Source organism: Hemibagrus wyckioides, linkage group LG13 (genome assembly GCF_019097595.1).
Source record: "Hemibagrus wyckioides isolate EC202008001 linkage group LG13, SWU_Hwy_1.0, whole genome shotgun sequence".
NCBI lineage: Eukaryota > Metazoa > Chordata > Actinopteri > Siluriformes > Bagridae > Hemibagrus > Hemibagrus wyckioides.
In genome coordinates this window covers 14795177-14816705 of record NC_080722.1, presented here as the reverse complement: position 1 = coordinate 14816705, position 21529 = coordinate 14795177, and the positions used below count along the sequence as shown (strand labels likewise).

The window sequence follows — 21529 nt, the reverse complement described above, 5'->3', positions numbered from 1 at the left end:
GGGCCTAGTATGTTCGTAAATGTTCTTTCTTTAACTTATCCTGTTTCTCAGAAGCTGCTTTAGGTCAAGTTCATTTTAGTTTATCATAAATGTTTTGTAAACCATTATGCGATGATTTATGCATCTTAAGCTTAGCTGTGTGTTCATTTAATTGGACACTTCGGGATTTCCGTTGTTACTCGTCTTTCTCATCACGAATCGTATCGGTTTCATTGATATCAGAGTCCTGAGTGGGTGAAGTGGGTGAACGCAAGGGTATGATTATTTCGTGAGTAATGGTCCGTCACAGATAGTTATGAACGTATTTGAACTCAGATGTCTAAATAAGGAAAGTTCTAACAGGGGAACATACACTAAAAACATTTCATAGTGTTTGCTGAACCACTGGTAAACTCGCTCATTTCGGACAGGTCTGGTGAACTATGGGAATGGGGCAGGGTCTCGCTCAAATATCACCCAATCACCGCGTCTGCTTGAGCTCTAGTCCCCGCCCCTTCCAATTACCTCTCACGCAATGTATATCATAGGCTGGAGGACCGGTAACTCTCATTCTGATGTAAATAAAAAAGTGGTGCACTGTTATTTATATTACAGTAATGTACCCAGTACAATGAAATAAATCAAGAAACACTGATATGTTAGGCATGTCAGACATGAGGCGAGTCTTATTTTGGCCGTAAAAGAGACAGGAGCAGTTCTCAGAAGTCGGAAGCTTGGGTTAGAGAGAGCCTGAAAGCGGTTCATTTTGCCTTTGCTCTTTTCCATTAAAGTTTTTCTGTGGAGCCTAATTATTTTAGTAGGTAAAGAAAGTAAGCTGTCAACCTATGATTGTGCACGTAAGCGCGGAGCGAGCCTGCAAATGGGCGGCATAGGCGGCAGCTTCTATATCAACATGCTCAATGGAAGCGACGCGCAAAGTTTGGCCAAAGACGCAGAGACGAGCGGTCACCTTCACCGGAGCAAGGAGCTAGCGGACTTCAAAATGGGCGTCCAAGACGCGAGGCTGTACTATCCAGACTCAGTTCCAAATGGCCAGGACAACTTTCCACTGCCGTATCACGGCGAGCAGTGCTCTAGCGAACTCGGAGCGCAGGCGGGAAGGTTTTACTCCGCGGCGGCGGCAGCGGCTCCGATCGGTAACTGTGCGTTCAGCCGCAGCAGTGCGGCCCAGGCTTACGCAGGGGCTGATGGGTATTCACCGGACAGTAAAGACGGCCACTCGGCCAGCGCGGACTCGTATCACGCGCACTTTCAGCATGGCTACCCACGTGCGCCTCTCTATTCCTTACCTGGCATACAGGTGTGCGGCAAGATGCAGGTGCTTCTCAACAACTACCCGCTGTGGGCCAAGTTTCACAAGTACCAAACCGAGATGATCATCACCAAACAGGGCAGGTGAGTAGGCTACGTCTGAGCACAGATTTTCGTAGCTTACAAAATTTCAAAATGCTTTAGTTGGCAAAAGTTGGAATATGGAAAGTTGCAGTGGAGTAAGGAGTGAATGTACAGGATAATTGCATTTCATTTGGAAATGAAAGGAAATCAGTGAATGCCAGAGCGCGCGCTGACAGCTGAAGCATCTGCACTGGAGAGCAATCCCACTGCTGAATAGAAGTCTAACAAAAAAAAGTTTTGTTAGCTGGATAGGAAGAAACGAGGCTTTAGATATGGTCTAATATTAATTACAACCTTATTTCTCTTGTCAAAGTAAACAAATATTCACAATAAACTGTTTTGTAGTAAGTTTGTGTTATGCATAATGACAGGATATTAAAAATGATAATTTCTTGGATTTCTCGATTGCTTTGAAACATCAGAGGGGGGAAATGTCAAACGACAGATCCTTCTGTTAAATGACAGTTGCTATGTTTGACCCTGAATCATCATATCATGACTTTCGCTATTTTCTTGCAGATGTTAAATCTGTATACTGCTTTATTTTAATGCTCTATATACAACTATCGTATTGCTTTGGTTACTCAACCTGTAATTCTTAGATGAGAAAATATTCTGGGTTGCACTATAGTTCTGCAAGTGTTTTTGGTTAAATGAAACAAATAGCTATTATACACTTGTTCAGATTAGGCCTAGACTGTTAAACAAACACACACACACACATACACAAAAAAAAAACTTTCCTGAAAGTCACTTTCTGAGTTTGAGTCATATTTTAACAATTAGGATTTCTGAAAGAAAAAATGAAAATGCAGCAACTGATATTATTAATCAGATATCACTTCTTTTAAGTAGTGGTTGCATGTGTTTTATGATAAAGGACCTGTGGCTTCGACTAAAATAAAGTCACAAAAAATCCAACTTTGAAGTAAATTAATCTATAATTGTACGTTTTGCTACCAGTTAAAATGTCGTAACCACTGTCCAGGTTTCACTCTGTGCTATATTATAGTGTCACAGTGATGTGTTCATTTAAAACTTATTAAATGTTATAGATTTATTGCTGTAGTAACAGTTTATATGGAATTATTTAAACACATTACATTTAATTATTCAACATTGCCTGAAATGTTCAAGTGCAACCAGTTTGCACGAGTACATTTATACATGTGTGTTTGGTTTAGTGAGGGTTGCAGCAGGCGTATATGAAAATACACACATCTTGATGTAACTTAAACTGGCAGATGCCTTAACACCTCGTGGATAATGACACATTGTACCCATGGTTGCCCTGCTCATATAATTGAAGTAATTGATACATCTCAAGAAAACACACACACGCACACACACACACAGACACACACGCACACACACACATGCACTTTTGATTAGTCAGTCACTACCGCAACCTTTTTACAAGTCATACAAAAAAACATGACAAAAGATACAAATATGCTGTAGAAGTGAGAGACTATACGCTTTGAACTTGGCCATGGAAATAATATTTCTAGTTTGTTACTGAAATTGAACTATACTATCATTGTTGTTAGTGTTCCAGACTTACCTTGTTTGTTTGCTTTGTATTTATTTATTTATTAGAGAAAATACTATTAAGCATAATTGAGAAGGGCCTGTGTCATTCCTGAGCAATCACTCCAGTGTAGCTGTACAGCACAGTTTCCTTAATTTTTTAATATGCTTGGTCCATAATTTTCATCATTTAACCTTCATTTGAAAAAGACTGATAAATTCAAAGACATTATAAATAGAATAATTGTAGATTTGAATTAAATACTTTTAGATAATGTTTTTTTATTTTCCTGTAGCAGTTATATAGAGTGGGTGATAAATTTACATAAGGCAGTTTTAAACAGAGTCTCTCCATGCCAAAAAAAAAAGTCTTCGAGCTCAGTTAATTATGCTATGGGGGTGGAAGAGTGCAGTGATGTGTTGCTGGTGGTGGTAAGGTTTTGGGGAGGCTGAAAGACTGATGGCCGTACATCAGTGGAGGTGTCTTTGAAGTGCAGGAAATGAAGAAAGGTGCTTTTTCCCTCTCTTGCACTCTTTCTTCACTCTCTCTGTATATCTCTCCTCTGGTCTGTTAGAGTGTGTAGTGAAGCAGGTTTCTTCAGAAGTGAGGTGAGACACAGTCCGAGCTAAGGCTTTGAAATCTTCACTGTAAGGCCAAGAGTCAGAAACGAGAGCAGAGGTTCTTTGGCCCTTTTCAAGTTCTCCTCTAAGTCTGTCCGCATTTTCTCCAGTACCATCTCTACTACTAACACCCACTCCACTAGCATCCACATAACCGATTAAAGATTCTCTGTGATGGCTCAAAATGAATTTTGTTTAAAGGGCTAAATTGTGCACTTGTTCATTTATATAAATTCTCCTAAGTAGTGACCATGATACTTAAAAAAAAAAAAAATGTCATAAATGCTTTTAATCTTCCAGCCTTTTTCAGAAATATTATATTTTCGAAAGTCCAGTTTTGAGGATGCAAAGTGTTTAGTAAAATATATTTACATTTTAATTAAACATTAATTTATTTTTCTACTTCTTACAATTTATTATTTCTTACAAACTAAATATTATTTTGTTATTTAGCTAATCAAAAAGACATAACTAAAGCAATATGTGACCATGACCATGCGGGAGAAAAAATATTTAGCTGGCATTTATCGCAGCTATTTTTAATTTTGTACCATTACATCTTTGGCAAATTCTGCCCTCAGAGGAGTGAGATGAACTGAGTGGAAATGAAAGACCTTTTCTTCGTCAGTGAATTCATATAGACCAACTGGAAAGTCATAAAATTTATAATATTACGGGTCATTTTCATAGTATAGATAATGAATCCTATGGCGTAGTGTTTCATGATACAGTTTTACTTTTTAATTATACAGTTTTTAAACAATGTCAGAGGTGTAAAAGAATATAATGTAGCACATTATGTGGTGTCGGTATCTGTATATTCAACCCCACAGTTTGGAAAATGGTGCAGAAATTCAGTGGGTGTTGCAATTATTTATTGTGGTCATACAATGTCATTTGTGATATGATATAAAGCAGCAGAAACCCCATTTTTAAAGACTGTGTTCTGATGAAGTGACAGTGGGTTGGTATCACACATTTCCTGGCTCATTTATGATGTATAAATCACTTTCTATTACATATTTAATTATTATAAAGAACAAAAGGGTGTCATGACTTCTTTAGGAGCAATGAAAAGCACTCTGTTTCCTGTACCACTTGTACACTCTGTGCCCTGTGTTGCAAAGGCAAGAAGATATTTCTGGCTATTTTTGATGTTAGTGTTTGCTCTATGTTTTTTTTTTTTCACTGAACATCACTTCCTGTTCATGTGTTGATGGTAACATGGAGTATGCAGACTCTTGCTGCAAAGAGCCGTGCCACAGCAGCAAAGTACGTATTAAATGGCAGGCTTGCAGTTTCCAGCTAAGCAGCAGCTTCTTGCATGTGTCTACAGCTCTAGGAGAATCCAAAAGTATGAGTGAATTAGATACAGACAACAAGTGACAGAAGCAATTCAGTAAAATTGCATCAAGATCAAAGGGATTGTCTGTTATGAGGGATGTGACTGTGGTTGCTGAGCTCACTCTGTTTTTTTTTTCAGCAGTAAATGCTGCACTGGTGTTTAGTACAGTGACACTGCTCCACCAACAGAGTTTGTTAAGTGGTTTCTAAACTCACCACATAGATATAATCCTGAAGAAAAAGCATATGTATATCTATCTATGATGCATTTAACTCACCGCATTAACATCTAATCATACATACAGCAAATGTTCATTCACCCAGTTTTATCTTGGATAGAGTTGCAGTGCCATTTAATCATACATACAGAAGAATACAGAATAGTATGTCAGAGTCTCAGACACCTGGTTATGTCTACCAGCAGCTACAGACTGGCATATATCATCACAAATGAGCATACGTTAGTATGATGACATAAACTGGACCTGAGCTCTGTCCCGGTGAATCAGTGAGTGCACTCAAAGAGAAAAATCTTCTCTACACTGAATGTCCAGTAACATAGCCAACCCCACTCTATTATGCTTCTCACACATCCATCATACACTTTTACGTGGTACATAATAACACTGCAATTCTGATTGCGATATTTCTTGCGTTTTAAAGGAAGTGGTACCATAATGTGCTTTTAATATTTGAAAATTTCATTTCACATCTGAAGAGACATGTACAAGTAAGAACATGCGTCAAACAGACACATAACAGCAGAGTCCTAGACAGCAGAGAAGACATATCTTTGTTTGGCAACCACCTACTATCTGAGTACCTACTGCTATTGAGTCAACGAGTCACTAAGTTTCCACAGTTTAACAATTTCTGTCATAGTAATCCTGAGCCTCCTACTTATGTAAAAACAAACTCTCTGTGGTAAACCTTCAAGTTTCCCCTTTACCAAGTACTGATTTCTTATAAATCGTCTCTTTTAGATAAGTATGGCCATGAAAGCTAGTCAGAGAAGAGAAATGGCGGTGGTACACACTGATTATAATTCAGATTAGGCAGAGAGAGTAAATTGTAAAAACAGAATCCTGAAGCTGGTTTCTGTTTTCATTTGTAGTATATTGATATGTAACTGCCACTGAAAAAGAAATTAATCATATATTCTTTATATTTGTTCCACATTTTTAGCAAATAATAACAATTAATTGCTTGTTTATGGCCAGGATGTTCAGTCAAAAGATTTTGTCTTCGAACTTGCTTTTGACTGGCATTTGCCTAATTTTATTTATTTTATTTATTTTAATGTAGATTTTGTCCTAGACTAAAGAAGATGTTAGATTTCATAAGATTATTAGTGAGTAACATTGTTAGATTTAGAATTTACAAACTCATGTAAGTTTTATGTAGGCACAATTTAATATTAATGCGTTCTGTTCCACCGATATAGAAACAAGCTTGTGTGTGACAGTCTGACAAGCTTGCATGTACACTAAATAAATCATGCTTAATTCAGAATTATTCATGATTTAAAATATTTTGTATTCACTATTAAATGATACACTAATATTTTGCATATTTATTCCAAGACTTGCTGTACTATACTATAGAAATCTGGAAGTGTAGAAATCGAAAACATGAATATTTCAATTGAGCAAACTACTTCAAGAGTAGCTACTTAAAGAGCCATGAACGTCCACTTTAATTCATCGGTTGTATCTATGGAACAGCTATGTTTGTGTTAACAGAAGAATCAGAATGAACTAAAAATGTTTTCTTGAGCAGCAGAGCATTAATGACTGTGCTCTTGCATCACGGTGAGAGATTCATGAAGCGTTACTCTCTCTTGTTGATCCTCATTTGGTTTCTGTATCCGTTTCTCTGAACAGGAGGATGTTTCCCTTTCTCAGTTTTAATATCAGTGCTCTGGACCCCTCGGCTCACTACAACGTGTTCGTGGATGTGGTTCTGGCCGACCAGCACCACTGGAGGTACCAGGGAGGCAAGTGGGTGCAGTGTGGCAAAGCAGAGGGCAACATGCCAGGTATAATAACTAGCCAGTGCTTTTTCTCAGTATGTTTTTTTCCCCTTTGAGTAGCACATTATCTGTATTGTGGTTTTTGTGTCAGTGTGCACTGAAGGGAAAAAAGTTCTACTTCTCCGTTCTATGTCTTTTTGTGGCAATGAGCAGAATATATCTGGTGTCACTGTATACCACAATCTAAAAAACCCATCCATGCATGCACACCTGCTACTATGACTGTGTGAACTGCAGCAGTTTGGCATCATCAACTGTAATCTCATTCGGCATTCAGTTTAAAGCTGCAGTCAAAGCCAAGTTTTAACATGTCAAGATAAGGATATTCATTTTTAGCATGATTACTGTATCAGCTCCACATAAATAAAGTGTTACATTAAAATGAATCACAAAGTTATAAAAAGCATATCGTGCAATCTTATTTTCACAGGAAACAGGGTGTATATGCATCCTGACTCTCCAAACACCGGGAATCACTGGATGAGACAGGAGGTCTCATTCGGCAAGCTCAAACTCACCAACAACAAGGGCAGCTCCAACAACCTGGCACAGGTATTACTGAGAAAAAAGTTTGTTGGAGTATACATGATCACCTGTGGTCAGGAGTATCTATGAATCTCCTCCTCTCAACCCATCTCTGCTCATGTCTCCTCATATCTCATGTCATATCTCATATGACCCACACAGATGATAGTGCTGCAGTCTCTGCACAAGTACCAGCCACGCTTGCATATCGTGGAGGTCAGGGAGGATGGAACAGAAGATCCCTTCCGTAGCTCTAAGACGCAAACCTTCATCTTCCCCGAGACCCAGTTCATTGCAGTCACTGCCTACCAGAATGCAGACGTGAGTCACCCCTTCTCTCACCCCCATGCTCCTCCACCATCAGTGGGCTTTATTCTCTTTTTTAATCAGTTGTTACCTACAGAAAAACCACCAGTGAAAAAAAAGCTGTAATGAAACTGAAAAACTATATTTCAATAAATTAACAATACAGTGAATACATACAAAGCTTCATATGTCAGATATTCAGAAAACATAAGAAGCAGTTTGTAGTTTACAGTTGAATTACTTATTTTCTGACTATTAACAATGTGTGCCCTTTTCTTGTCACACTCTGCCCCCCTCCTCTGCTCTTGACATCCTGACCATACCCGTCACATCTGTCATGGCTCCTGCTCCTGCCATTTCTTCCACAGATCACTCAGCTGAAAATAGACCATAACCCTTTTGCGAAAGGTTTCCGGGACAATTATGACACGTAAGTAAACCTAAAACAAAACTATCCTCTAGAGTTAACTTATGAGATTATCAGTACTTCTATACCTGCTTGCTTTAACAGTAAATCTACTTTAAATACATGTAAAGAATAATATGACTAAATTTTTTTAAGGAAAACTAAACCGAAATGCTATATTCAGGGTTTTTTTTAACTGTTATGGCTCACACTGTACCACTGAGCCCTGTGAGATTTGTATTTAACACCACTACAGGGGTTTTGTCAGTTGAATTTGACCTTGATGTTCCCACACAGACTGTATGCCCCGCCTGACTCGGATCGTATCACCCCCTCCCCCACTGAGGGCCAGCAGCTCATGGCAGCCAGTTGCTATCCCCGCCAGCCTTACCTGGCCGAGCAGTACATGAGTCCGCTGCAGCCCAGCCGCTTCTACAGCTGCGAGCCTGTCAGCATGGCACAGGGGTGCCCCAAAGACCCAAATGGCAGTCACCATGGGCGCTGGTACCTCCCTGGGCAGCAAGGCACACCCTCCAATCTATTGGACTTCAGCTCTTACGAGGGTGAATATACGGCCAACAGTCTATACAAGCCCTTTTCATTACAGACATCACCCCACCACCCACTGAGCTACTATCCTGAGAACCCCTTTGCTTCAGGGCCAATATCAAGCAATAGCCCTGCCCCATGGAGCACAGCAAGACCGTCACAGTACCTCAGCCACTCCCACCCTGGTAAAGCCACATCTAGCCTTAGTTGGTTCCGCCCCATGTCTTCTTCTGCCGTGTCCTCTTCCCCTCCAACAGTAAATTCCCGCCTCCATGCTTCTCCATCACTCCTTGAGTCTTTGAGGCTGCCTGTACTACAGGACAAGCCAAAAGATGTGGTGGAGGACACATGGATGGAGACCCCCTCTGTCAAATCAGTAGACTCTGTCGACTCTGGTCTTTTTGAGGGTGCAGAGAGCAAGAAAAGACGAGTGTCACCCTATGCCTCCAGCACTGAGAACTCTCCTCCCATTCGCAGTAGCGAAGCCTGTGAGAAGGACAACAGCAGTGACGCAGGCTACTATGGCTTCTACAGTCACTGAGAGCCATCGTCTCTGAGTTAGTGTAGCACTCCCGCTGTGTCCCACCCACAGAGCTGCACTGCCTTTTGAGACAAAGCTCTGTGGGAGTCTAGAGGAGGGACAACAGAGGCCAGTAACAGCTAACACAGAACTCTCAATCATTTTTCCTTTATAGCCCTGGTGCTATTTACAATTTATCCATACACTGTTCTCGCTGGCACTCTCATGTTTGGTGTGGTGCTTCCCTATGGTAGTGCTGCGTGGGTAAGGTCAGGTGGAGGTGCACCACTAATCCTGAAGGTCATTGTCATAGTGAGGACTGGCGAGTCAAGACGATGTGACTGGAGTGAAACAATGGCCTGGAGATATATGCATGCACACACACACACAGACCTGGATGAATTCAGAAACTGTAACTGTTTAGCATTTTAAGATGTCTGCACACCTGCTGACACTCCCCTCAAGGTCCTGTCCAGTCTCACAGTTCTCATACACACACACACACACATTTGTCATATGTGATATAAGTTTTTCTCAAGAATTATATATATAATTATGTACTTTTGCGTATATACTTTTATGATTCCAGTTCATTCACATTTTCACTACTCCAAATGAGTCTTGAGTGTCCAATGAAATCAGATGATGTAAGTGATTAATAAGTGCTATTAGAGGAAACAAAGTATATCTTTCTGCATGAAGAGGTCAGCACATGTTCCACTCATCCTGTCAGCTGTCTTCCTGTCAACCTCCCATTCTCCTGACTAAATCACCCTAACTAGATCATGTGCCAAACAGGGGCCGGCTCTAATTTCATCTTGTTGCATATGCCTCAGTACCACTGTAATGTACGTTAATGAAGTCAGTGTAAAAGTTCTGCTTTAAATTAAGCTTTGCTAAACTTTGGATTCATACATGATGAATTGCAGTACACATCAAATGTTCGACAATTTACACTGTCATCACAAACACAGCAATGTCAGTCTGATTAGTGTCAAAAGAACATTCTTAACCCAACATCAGCAAGTCTCAAAAACAGGACAAGAAAGACAACATGCAGATAGACAGGGTGGGAAAATGGACACCTGGAAGCTGCGTTGTGGTGACTGAACATCATAATCAGACAACAGCCCACATGCCACAGGCCTCACTGACACAGTGGAAGAACGAGACCTCAGTCTCACCTCATCAGGACCTCCAAACCTCCAAAGGTGAGAAAAAGCTTCGACAGCTCGGTAGGCGACAGCCATAAGAATGTTAACAGACTGACTGTGGAGGTAAACGCACAATACAAGACATGGCTCACCCTTCAAAATTTAAACACATTTCGTTGGTCATCAGCTTATGTGAATTTTTAGTGAACCACATATTAAAATACTTCCCACAAACAACAAATATATATATATATATATATATATATATATATATATATATATATATATATATATATATATATATAAACATACAAAACATAACGGTCCAGTACACATATGTGCATATGTGCACATGCATACACAAAGGGGGTGACATAATAACTATTTTTTTTTTTTATTTATATCTTCTTTGATGAAACGAAAACTGTAAACAATTCTGTAATAAGACTGCACTTAGTATGTACGTTGTTAATAATAGAAATGCTTACAATATGACTTTTTAAGAAATTGATGTTTTATTCTGTACTGTCAGTATTTTATAGAGCTTCCCAAAAACCTCTATAGTGGAATATCAGAGCTTCAGTATGTGGTCAATGACTTTCAAGCCAGTGAGTTTGGATTTGCTTACCTTAACATCGGAGCAGTGTATTTATTTCAGTGCTAAACCAAATGACATGTCAGCAATACAATGAAGTGGACAATCACAGTGAGATATTGCTACTGCTCATGTTATAAAAAAATACTGTATTGTTAGATATTACTCAGGTCAAGCATGTGCCAATGAATATTCAGCTCCATTTGTGTACTTAATGGAGATGTTGAAAGTTACTGATTTGAAATAACAGGGTTTTTGTTTATTGTTTCCTGGTTCTAAGTAGTAAGGTGCAACCAACCGATAGGGGCGAGCTTAACTGGATGTTATTTTTTAGTAAACTGTTTCTAATTTCAAGTGCAATTTAAAAAGTGTTCCTGTTAATTTAAGAGAACTGTTTTTTATTATTCTTGAATATGCATTCAAAACATCGTTTGAACTTTCATGAATATTGAGAATACAGGTGTACGATATTGTTAGGATAATTGTTAGGATATGTTTTAGGTGACCCCTAGTGGACTATCTCCCTATTCAGAGAAAATACTGACCATTATTTATGCATATAGAATGATATATGAAGTAATCTACATCTGATTCATGAAACTATGATACAACAACAAAATGTACTTAAGTAATGAATCAGTGTGGTCATAAGCTATTCCCATTAGTCCCTTATTTACATATTCTATGCAACCAGCATACCTGGAGTTTACCCTCAAATGTAACTATTTTTAACTATGGCATATGAATAATGTCAAATATATGAGGGAATTTACCCTTAAGCTGTCCCCTCTATAAAGCTTTTTTTATGCACTAGCAGTGCCCTTACCAGATGGTCTTTAAGGTATATTTATATGATGTTCCACTGAATCATTAGATTAACATGTCTTGATCTTCTATGTAAATGATAAGCATACTCTGTACTATGGAAATTAATTTTCTCTAATGTTTAAGCCAAGGTTTGTAAAAAAAAAAAAACAGGAGCCCTCCCCAAATAATGTAGGCAAACTGTACAGTCTAAAATGATGTATTTGATTTGTTCTAACTGTAATAAATGATATATGTCGTTTTTCATTATGATTTTTCTTTTTGTCACAATTGGCTTAGATTTAGTAATGTTCAAATGTAAAAGTTCTCATTAAATAATGTTAATCTTTGCAGAGTTTCACTGTACACAAAGCCTAAGCAGGCTTTAAGAAAGAGGAAGTGCTTTTTCTAATCCCACTTAGAATAAATCATATTACAGGAAGCCTCACTGGAGTGATTACTTAGATAAAGACCTTTAAAAAAAAAAATACACATGCAAGAGAATAGATTTTTATAATAATTTTAAAATGTCAAGTAGCAAGGTTTATCCTGTAGTTAATTCACCAACCCACTTTATTATAAGTGAATGCTTTCCATGTTTTATTAATACATTATAAACTAATAAGAAATATATGTCACGTGAACGCAAATGTATGGTCCGGTCACACAAACCAGTCCCATTTTTGTTATTGTACTTCCAGAGTACTGTAAATTGCTGTGTACTCCAAAAATCTCTCGTCATACCTGTTTTTAGTTACACAAATGACTAGATACACAGATAAATGACCTTCCCCATTAAGAAATGTTTTTAAATGTGCCTAAAATGCAGCAGTTATGGATTAATCTAGAAGTGGTCAACAGGACTGGAGTTGCATGGACCAAACAAAATCAGCCAGTTTTACTTATGAAGGCAGGAGTGTCTCATCTTCATTGATGATCACACATTTGCTTACAATTTGGAAAAAATATGAGTTTGTTAGAAAATACCACAGGCAGGTATAAACAAATATAATAACTAAAAAAGTAGGTGGGATTTTGTCAGGGTAGATCTACAAATGGATTAACCCCCTAAACATATTGGTTTAATTGTCCAGCCATAAAAGAAGTGAAAGCCTGAATACTTCAGCTGGGAATAAGAGAAAAGCTTGGTCTTACGTTAAGAGCTTTATCCTTGCCCAGTCTGTCCTGGGCAGTTCATCTGTGCTCTACAATTTGCTTTGTGTTCAAGTCCTTGTACTTTATGAAAGATGCAAGAAAGTTTTACAGTCCAAAGTCTCCAACTCTACTGAGACTTCACCATAATTCCAAGTTTTTCATGTTTGCGAATCCAGGATTCTCTCTGAGCTTCCAGTAAGTTCCATTAGTGAGCCACACTTCTCTACCAGCTGCATCAACAGATTTCCTGCATAAGACAAAAGAGTGGACATGCTCAACAACCAAAAACCTAAAAAACATTATAGATATTCTGATCACTCCCCTTACCTGAAGAAACGAGGAATATGCTGCTCTCCTTTCTTGGCCAAAATCTTCCTCTGCTCTCTCTGTGTTTCCTCTACCTCATCTTTCCTTTTGTCTGCCTCCTCCACCCTGCCTTCCTCCAACAGCCTGGCCACAGTGATATTTACATACAACCAACCTAAACAGTGCTAATCTCTACTCTTCAGAAGTTTCTAGAAGAGTCAGGTAATAAGTTCTGCTAGAGGTTTAGCTCTATGCTTATAGACTCACCTTTGGTCTGGACGCAGACGTGTATCTGTTGGGGGCAGCAATGGTTCAAGTTCAGGGGTCAGCTCATTCATTTCCATTGCAAAGCTGGAGAAGCCATAGTACAGGATGGAGTCCTTAGGCTGGGGGTCTGCAGGGTAGGACAGATAGTAGGATAGTGATACATGCAGGCTGTGCACAGTAAGAGCTTTAATTACCCAGTACCAGGATTAAATACACTGGGGAATGGATCTACAAGCTAAAAAAGAGTATAATTCAAATGTATATGCTACAACTATTCATCTTGATTCATGGGCTTGATATCTTTGGGTCTCTATCTGTGGGTACAGTGGTAGGACCCTGTGGTTATGGCATTGAGATAAATTTGTAATAACTCTGAAATAAGTCATGCATCAGTTTTGCAAATTCCCTCAGTGGTATTGTTATCAGTGACATGCAAATATCAAGATCATAATAGTTTCATTTCTTCAGGGCCCCTTGAAAATACCATCTTAAACCATCTGTTTACTACTTCAACTTCATGTACAAGTTTACATGGAGCTGGTTTTGATTTTGAAAGTATATTTTATTTTTCATATATTTTTATCATACATAATCCAGACCTGTAGACTGTTTTATATATACTGTAGATTGCAGCATCTATCACTTTTTATTTGTCAAAGAATAAGACATCTTTTTTTCAGAACAGAAGAAGATTTATCTTGAATGCTTAAATTTAGTGTTAGATAACGATACTTGATTAGAATGGCTTAAGAATTATTACATAGATTTCTACAACACATTATATTCTATAATAAACAGCGTATAAACAAAATATCTGTGCTAACTTACATGGCTTCCAAATACATTGTGGATTAGGAAGTGTGTCACAGAATATCCCCTCATGCCAGAAACCTCCGAATCGGTGCACTACATTACCACTCTGGTCTAGTACTTGGCCTTGAACCTCATTTTTATTTGCATCTGAACCCCAGTAGCGAGACTGATAGAGAAGCAGAGAAGAAAAGGATTCATATGTGAGTATATAGTAATTGTTCTTTCCAGCATCTGTATCAAAAATCTGCCACAAAATCAGGATTCAAAACTACTCTCACCTTTACAAATGTGATCTTACAGGTACAGACTGAGCTGTTCAGGTTGCGGATCGTTACCTCTCCGTAGTGCTCTAGGTAGCGCTGCTGACTCAGGACATTGTGAATGCATGTTACCACTTTATTCCATTCATAGTGGTCTCCATACCTAAACATACATCAATGTTCAGACTCTTTCCACCTTCCACTTTCCTTAAAGCATTATCCTTATCACCTAATCCAAAAGGAAATAGGGATATCACCTTGATAGAGTCACATTCACCATTCCAGTCGGCATTATCTCCAAAGATTTTCCCCAGAATTTATTCTTCCATCGCTGATCTGCACACGAAGAATTTAAACACAAACTGCTGTTAATTGCTGATCCAGCATGCAGAATTTATTTTAAAGTAAATGAGGGCCTACCCTGCCAAAAGCAGAAGTTGTCAGAGACAGCGTGGCAAGCAGAGATGGGTGGGTGATGACAAACCTGAGGACAGAATGGTAGTAAATGAGAAAGAGTACCTTAACAGACGTGAATTCAGTTTGAACAGTCACATACCTGTTCACTAATATAGCGGAAACATCTGTCCTCCCTTACACATTCAAACGTCTCTCCGAGAACTGGGTTAAAGGGCTTATAACGGTTACGATACTGAGCTGTAGAATAGCCAGATATAGCAAAGGCAGCAATGTACACCTAAAAAATAAACAACACAACAATACTAAACATTAAACATTTGTGCATAATTATATTGTATATTGTGCATAATTTAAACGCATCTCTATGTAATACATCTGTAGCATCTTTGTAATTACCATGAAATACAAATGCAAAGGGTTTAATGCTAATTCAATTACAATGGATATATAAGGGCAGGTAAAATCTGCTCTAAACCTGTATGACTTATATTTTAATAGGTGGCGCCATTTTTTCGATGGAAGAATTTGTGTTTTTTTCTTTGTATGTAGTCAGTTTGGATCAAAATAATCAGTTAAGTACCTCGGCCTGATAATGGATAACACAAAATATTAAGATTATTTTTAAAGATTTATTTTGAATAAATAGTTTGACAAATATTCCAAATATTCCATATATATATATATATATATATATATATATATATATATATATATATATATATACACACACATATCAGAGCTCTTATTATTATTCAATTCATTAACTTTAAACATCAATTAATACCATTCTCTGGTAAGGATCATCAGTACGGTTGGCTGTGTCCAGTAGTTCTGAATACTCCAGTTCCTCACAGAGCCTCTGGAGTAGATTGACAGGCTCATTCAGAGCTGCAGGCATGGATACACGTGACAGGTCCTTCCCAATGTTGTTATAAAGGATGGTAATAAGGCCTACATGACTGTTATCAGGGCAATTTGCAGGCAGTTTGGTACGGTGGCCACTGATCCCCAAGATCCTACTGGGTTTTGCTGATGCTTTGGAAAGACTGGCACGGTACTTCCGTGTTGCTGTTACTGCAGGAGATATGAGTGAAGAGAATAAAAAGATATAATACTATAAGCTGATCCATGTAATCTTTCTGGCCTGATCATGATTCCAGAAATCCAAACATCATATGAATATATATATATATACCAACCATGGTCTTCCTCAGGCTCTGAATTACTGGAAGCATCACTCAGACCAGACTCGTCTGATGCCTCAGAGAAACTTCCACAAATCTCATCACATGCATCAAAATACTCTGCCACTGATCCTGCCAGCGAGGAACGGCATATGGATTCTGACTAAAGAACAGGAACAAGAAATATACCAGATCAAAGTGCGTGCCACACAAATGTTTTGAAAATTACTGGAAACAGAAATGTTAAATGTCGGAGAACAGATCAAGCCGATGACACCAGTCACATGCAACGAAAACTGTTGAGAGAGTGGTAAGAGGAGAAGAATGAAACAATTGGTCAGCTTGGGGAGGGACACACCTTTCTCAGGGTCACAGTATGGTAGGATTCCTCAGAGGAGTCAGAGCACTCTGACCTCGTGTGGATTTGTGTTTGCCGGGACCTCACATCTAACTGAACATACACACATACTTATACTTCTACACAATGATGAACGTATATCCTGCACATTTTTATATATCAGCGTACAGCAACGACATCAGGCCTTTGTATTAAAATAGAATGAATCAAATTTCAGGCAATCAAAACAAACTGGACTGCACTACGAATAATTGATGGCCAATCATACCTCAGTCAGGGTGTTACATATGTCATTAATTTCAGAAGTGTTCTGTCGAAGCTCGCTGCTGGACCAGGTGTCCTGTAGCCGCTGGCGTTCCTGAAACAGAGCCTCATGCACAGACCTCAGAGAGGCATGGACTGTGAGGGGCAAGAGAACAAACAGTTTTGAAGCTGCACAATTTTCTTCAAGTCAGTATCATTAACTGTCTTTTTGTATATCAGCTTCTTCTTTTTTATATCTCTGCTCAAGAAGAAAAAGTGATATTGATGAGTTTCACCATTCCTTACCTCTTTGGGACACAGAGCAGATGTCCTGGTAGATCTTTTTGCTTTCTGGTGAGCTAGAGGATGCTGAGGGAGTAAGCTGGCTGTAGACATATTCAGGGATGGAGGGCACAGAGGCACCCAGGTGGGACGATGAGAACTGAAGAAGATAAGATAATAATACAGTACAAAAAACAAACTCAAAGCATATTAGCCCAGATCTCAGGGAAAGATACGACTTCTAAAGAATTTTTTTTTTGCTTGTCACTGTCAAAGAAAAATACTGTGGAACATTTAGATATATAATAAAATCCATGCAAAAGTAACAGGGTGCAATATATAACAGTAGGGAATTTTTATCCATACAAATTGTGTTTGTGTTTTTATGTTGTTTTGTGGAAAGTAAAAATGTTTGATGAATGGAGTAGGTGTTGCAAACCTCACTTAAAAAGTCCTGTTGACTCACCGATTTAGTAATCCTACGCAGTGGCTTAATGTAAAAAAAAGTCATTAATTAAATTATTGACAGTTTTACACTAACTGATGCAAATAAAAAATAATTTGATTGCAGTTATAAAGATAAAAATTAAACTGCATGGAGAATGTGTATTTCATTACTAACCACTGCTTCACTAAAATACTAAGTAGGAAAAGGGAATTGATGTTAATTCTCAAATTTACACGTTTCTTTAATCAGGCTGCTTTTAAAACATCTGGCTCACCACTCCAAGTGTATGAGAGTGTCCCCATATCCTGCCAGATTTCTTCTTGGGCTTTTCAAGTGAAAGATTCTGTGGTTTAAACATAAAACATTGATCAAACATCTGCTCTGTAGCCCATTTTATTTAAAAACAAAAACAAAACAACAAAACAAAAAAAAAGATTAATAGTCACACAACATTAAGACATTTTAAGACAAAGTCCTTTTCACCTGCATGCTGATGATCCTCTTTAGCTCTCCATTGTTAACAGCCTTGCCTAACTCAAGAGTGTGCAGCTTCTGGACCAAGCGATTTAAATCATTCAGTTCTGTTTGGCAGCGGTTCAGTTCTGGACAGGAATAGAGACAGAACATAGCTAAATACCCAGGACATATTTTCTTAAAGTAAAGGCTCATATCTCCTTAAATTCCAGCTACCACAACTCTTCAGAAGCATCTTTTCTGTATGATTCATGCTGTGAGCTTAAATACAAGATTTATGTGATTTAATTATTAGTTATTCCTTATATGTGTTTACAGATTACAGGCAAGAGCTAGATTTAAAATACCTTGAGTGCAACTGTCTGGGTCCTGCGCATGCTGCAGCCAAGCACACACTTTCCCATTGACACCAGTGTCTGCACCATGCAGGTCTTCACTCCGAGCTGCCATATCACCCATGTAAGAGTCAGACATGCTCTGGTACTGAAAAAGGTCATAAATATATTCAGGCATTTCTTCAATTACAATCTATTAACATTCATATTAATCAGTCCTTCTATTTTCTGTACCACTTATCTTTATTTTGGCTACTCAGCAATCTTTTTTTCTTATTGAGAGTGAAAAATAGCAATATCTGAAGCAATAACTGATTATAGATTCTATAACACAAGTAATAACAACAACTAAAGTGTAAATGTAAATGGCTAAATGTAGATGAATAAATACATTTTAAAAAATTGTTGGCAAACTGCTGCAGTACAAGAGAAATAAACCACTATCAGTAAGTAAAATCTAACTTACATCTCATTTCTGACTTTTACTTTTACAGTAGGTTCATTTTACTTAACTTTGAAGCTTTCGTCATATTTGTTAAGGCTTAAACATAAACAACTGATTCATGAACACATTCATGATTCCTTGCTAAAATGAGGGTTAAGGGAGTTCATATTTAGAGTTTACCACGTCTTGCACTGCACCATTTCCCTGAGGCACATTGCTGCCGTGTGACAGGGCCTGCAGCAAGCTGTTATGAACATGTGCTGCCTCGTTCCTCTTATACATCCGATGAGCGCTCAGTTTAGTCACCCATATGTAGTATAGATCATGGTTCTTTGCCTTGATGAAACACAATCAAAACACTTTATTATTTATGTAAATGAATTTAACATTCTTCAGCTCAGAAAGTGCTAAAGAAATATTTCATTAAATCAGTTTACCTTGATGTGAAAGAGACTGTCTCCTGTATCCAGGTCTATGCGCCTTGCCTTTTTGTTTACTGACATGACTGCGAGACTGACATCTATGGACCCATTTAATTTCCCTTTAGTGCTCTGTTGGTAGTATAACATGTGAGATTACCCTGTGTATGAAGTGTGAAGCTTAAACCATGTTTAAAATAACATCCGACTTACATCATATTGGTTTTTTGAATACCGGAGAATCCCTTTTTCCAATATAAAGTATCTCTGCAAACAAAAAAACAGACATTATTAGTAGGGTTGTAATGAATAAGTTACAAAAAAGTAAAACATCAACCCACACTAATTACTGACTACACAAATACATAAACCAGCAACTGCTTTCAATATTTTAACAATTTTTTCAAGATCTTGGAATTGCTGATGTTTTAGACAAAATGATCTTAGTTCTTAAGTCTCAATTTCTCATATCTGACATTTTTTTCTGGCAAACCTAAAAGGGTTTTATAAGCTTTACTAACCTTATGCCATCCTTTGAGAGGCCATTTTCTCCTCTTCATCAAGTAGCCTTCACAGATGCCAGGAGGACTCACATCCTGCGTGGTCTTACCGCTGGCACCACAATCCCCCTGCAGATCGTCCATTATCTCCCAGTCTTTTATATTCTGAAGGTTAGACCAAAGCAAAGCCTCTTTTTTACCTACTGCATAGCTAGATGTATCTGAATCTAATACTCACAACTAAAGAACACCTGTCAGTTCTGTTAACTGTACAGAGAAATCCACCCTACATTACACAATAATAAAGAGCGTATCCTTTATGGGACTGGTTAAAACTTGTTTGGCATTCAATTTGAGATTTAGAGGTTGTTTAACAGGTTCGCTACACCCAGTGAGAACGCTCTTAAGGGTGGTTTTATTTTCCTGTTCTTAAAGAACACGGTTAAAGGTCAATAAGTAATCACGGTGTATGTTAGTCAGTCACCTGTCGCGAGTGACGAGAGGAAGCAGTGCTGCTGCTCCGGGAGTGAGTGGGCTTTTGCCATCCAGCAGATGTTCTGTCCAGTCCTGGCTGAAACTGGCTGTGGTCTGGCATCCATCCAGAGGGCTCCATACTAAACTTCTTGGTTGAAATCTTAAATGTAAATGTAGGCTGTTTTAGACATTCATTGTGGATTAGAGGATAATATGTCTGAGAAGCAAAAATATTATACATTATTACTCTGATGATCACATTTACAAATACGCTTTAACTGCTGATTTACTATAAGGTTGTGTTGATACCAGTGTTGTAAAGATCGGGTTCTCTATAACATAGATCTATTATTTAGGCCCAGCATCTTATCACACTATCTATCGAACAGTATGTCCTCTTCAGATCCATTTAGAAACCAAAAAGAAACATTAACCTCTGTGTATAGCCACAAACAGCAAAACTCCAGAAGAACCATTTTTCATTGTAATCTAAAAGAATAAATCGTATAGATCCTGCATCCAGTCCACTGATCTCAATTGGATTACTCTGACAGCTCAATGAAGCTGAAGCTGTTTGTTGAATGCAGCAGAATAATACAATACATACAGCAAGCCCAACAACCCCAAATAAAATGATGTTTTGATGCCTAAATTAAGTGGACTGCCAAGCTCGGTTAACCTGGGAGTTAGTGAAGCATATTAACAATGATTATATGAATATTTAGAACATTTGAAGTACACATTTATAAAAACAATAATTGTTTTAGACCCAATGGTTTATTTTCTTCAGTTTTACCCTTACGCCGCAGGACCATTATAAACCTGAAAGACAAAAGGACAATAATGCTGACAATAAGAAAAGTAAAGAGATGGGTGCGTTTTAAAACAAGTGTAATTTCTTAAGATGCCAACATGCTCACACATGCCCATGAAGTGGATATCAGACAATGGAAAGGAACAATATATTTTATGGATAGTTGAGAATCAGTGTGATGATGACATAACCACACATGCTTGGGAGTTCCTGTTAGATTAATGGCTGCACCATGGCAAGTACCAAACAATAAACAATAAAGATAAAAAAAAATATATCTGACACATGTTCATTCATTGGAAATGATCTTTTCAAAATGGAGTTACAATATAGTGGCAGTAATGGGGGTAAGATAGTAATCTAGCACCTAGAGTCTACATACTCTGTGTGAGAGGATTAAGGTAATTGGCTTAAAGCAGTGTTATTTTAGCATTCCTGTTTTACCTGTTACTGTATAGCCCAGCACCAGGACTTAATAAGTTAACAAGCTAAGGAAAATTATTATTATTATTATTATTATTGTTGTTGTTGTTGTTGTTGTTGTCATTGTAAAG

General features: G+C 38.1%; 2 protein-coding genes across 2 annotated transcripts; one reads left to right on the top strand and one right to left on the bottom strand.

Moving 5' to 3' along the window:
- Positions 1-540: 540 nt before the first annotated feature.
- On the top strand, positions 541-12048 carry tbx21 (T-box transcription factor 21). Its single transcript, XM_058405946.1, has 6 exons — positions 541-1395; positions 6774-6928; positions 7353-7474; positions 7610-7768; positions 8122-8183; positions 8457-12048. Exons 1-6 carry the CDS (start codon positions 860-862, stop codon positions 9247-9249), a joined length of 1827 nt encoding a protein of 608 aa, XP_058261929.1. The 5' UTR covers positions 541-859; the 3' UTR covers positions 9250-12048.
- Positions 12049-12291: 243 nt separating this feature from the next.
- osbpl7 (oxysterol binding protein-like 7) lies at positions 12292-19993 on the bottom strand. Its single transcript, XM_058405944.1, has 20 exons — positions 19709-19993; positions 19401-19454; positions 19206-19319; positions 18949-19104; positions 18336-18471; positions 17998-18116; positions 17789-17857; positions 17091-17226; positions 16810-16940; positions 16542-16634; positions 16199-16346; positions 15784-16073; positions 15139-15276; positions 15003-15066; positions 14840-14918; positions 14601-14745; positions 14338-14488; positions 13510-13636; positions 13264-13386; positions 12292-13183 (listed from the first exon to the last, which is right to left on the bottom strand). The coding sequence occupies exons 1-20, from the start codon at positions 19829-19831 to the stop codon at positions 13075-13077; spliced, it is 2505 nt and encodes an 834-aa protein (XP_058261927.1). The 5' UTR covers positions 19832-19993; the 3' UTR covers positions 12292-13074.
- Between the last annotated feature and the right edge of the window lie 1536 nt (positions 19994-21529).

Coding starts and splice junctions, on each gene's coding strand:
- tbx21 (XM_058405946.1), top strand. CDS start 860: ATGGGCGGCATAGGCGGCAGCTTCTATATCAACATGCTCAATGGAAGC. Junction 1,396..6,773: donor ATCATCACCAAACAGGGCAG/GTGAGTAGGCTA, acceptor TTCTCTGAACAG/GAGGATGTTTCCCTTTCTCA. Junction 6,929..7,352: donor AGCAGAGGGCAACATGCCAG/GTATAATAACTA, acceptor TTATTTTCACAG/GAAACAGGGTGTATATGCAT.
- osbpl7 (XM_058405944.1), bottom strand. CDS start 19,831: ATGGACGATCTGCAGGGGGATTGTGGTGCCAGCGGTAAGACCACGCAG. Junction 18,472..18,948: donor ATGGTGCAGTGCAAGACGTG/GTAAACTCTAAA, acceptor GACCTTTTTCAG/TACCAGAGCATGTCTGACTC. Junction 15,067..15,138: donor TCCGCTATATTAGTGAACAG/GTATGTGACTGT, acceptor TTCTGTCCTCAG/GTTTGTCATCACCCACCCAT.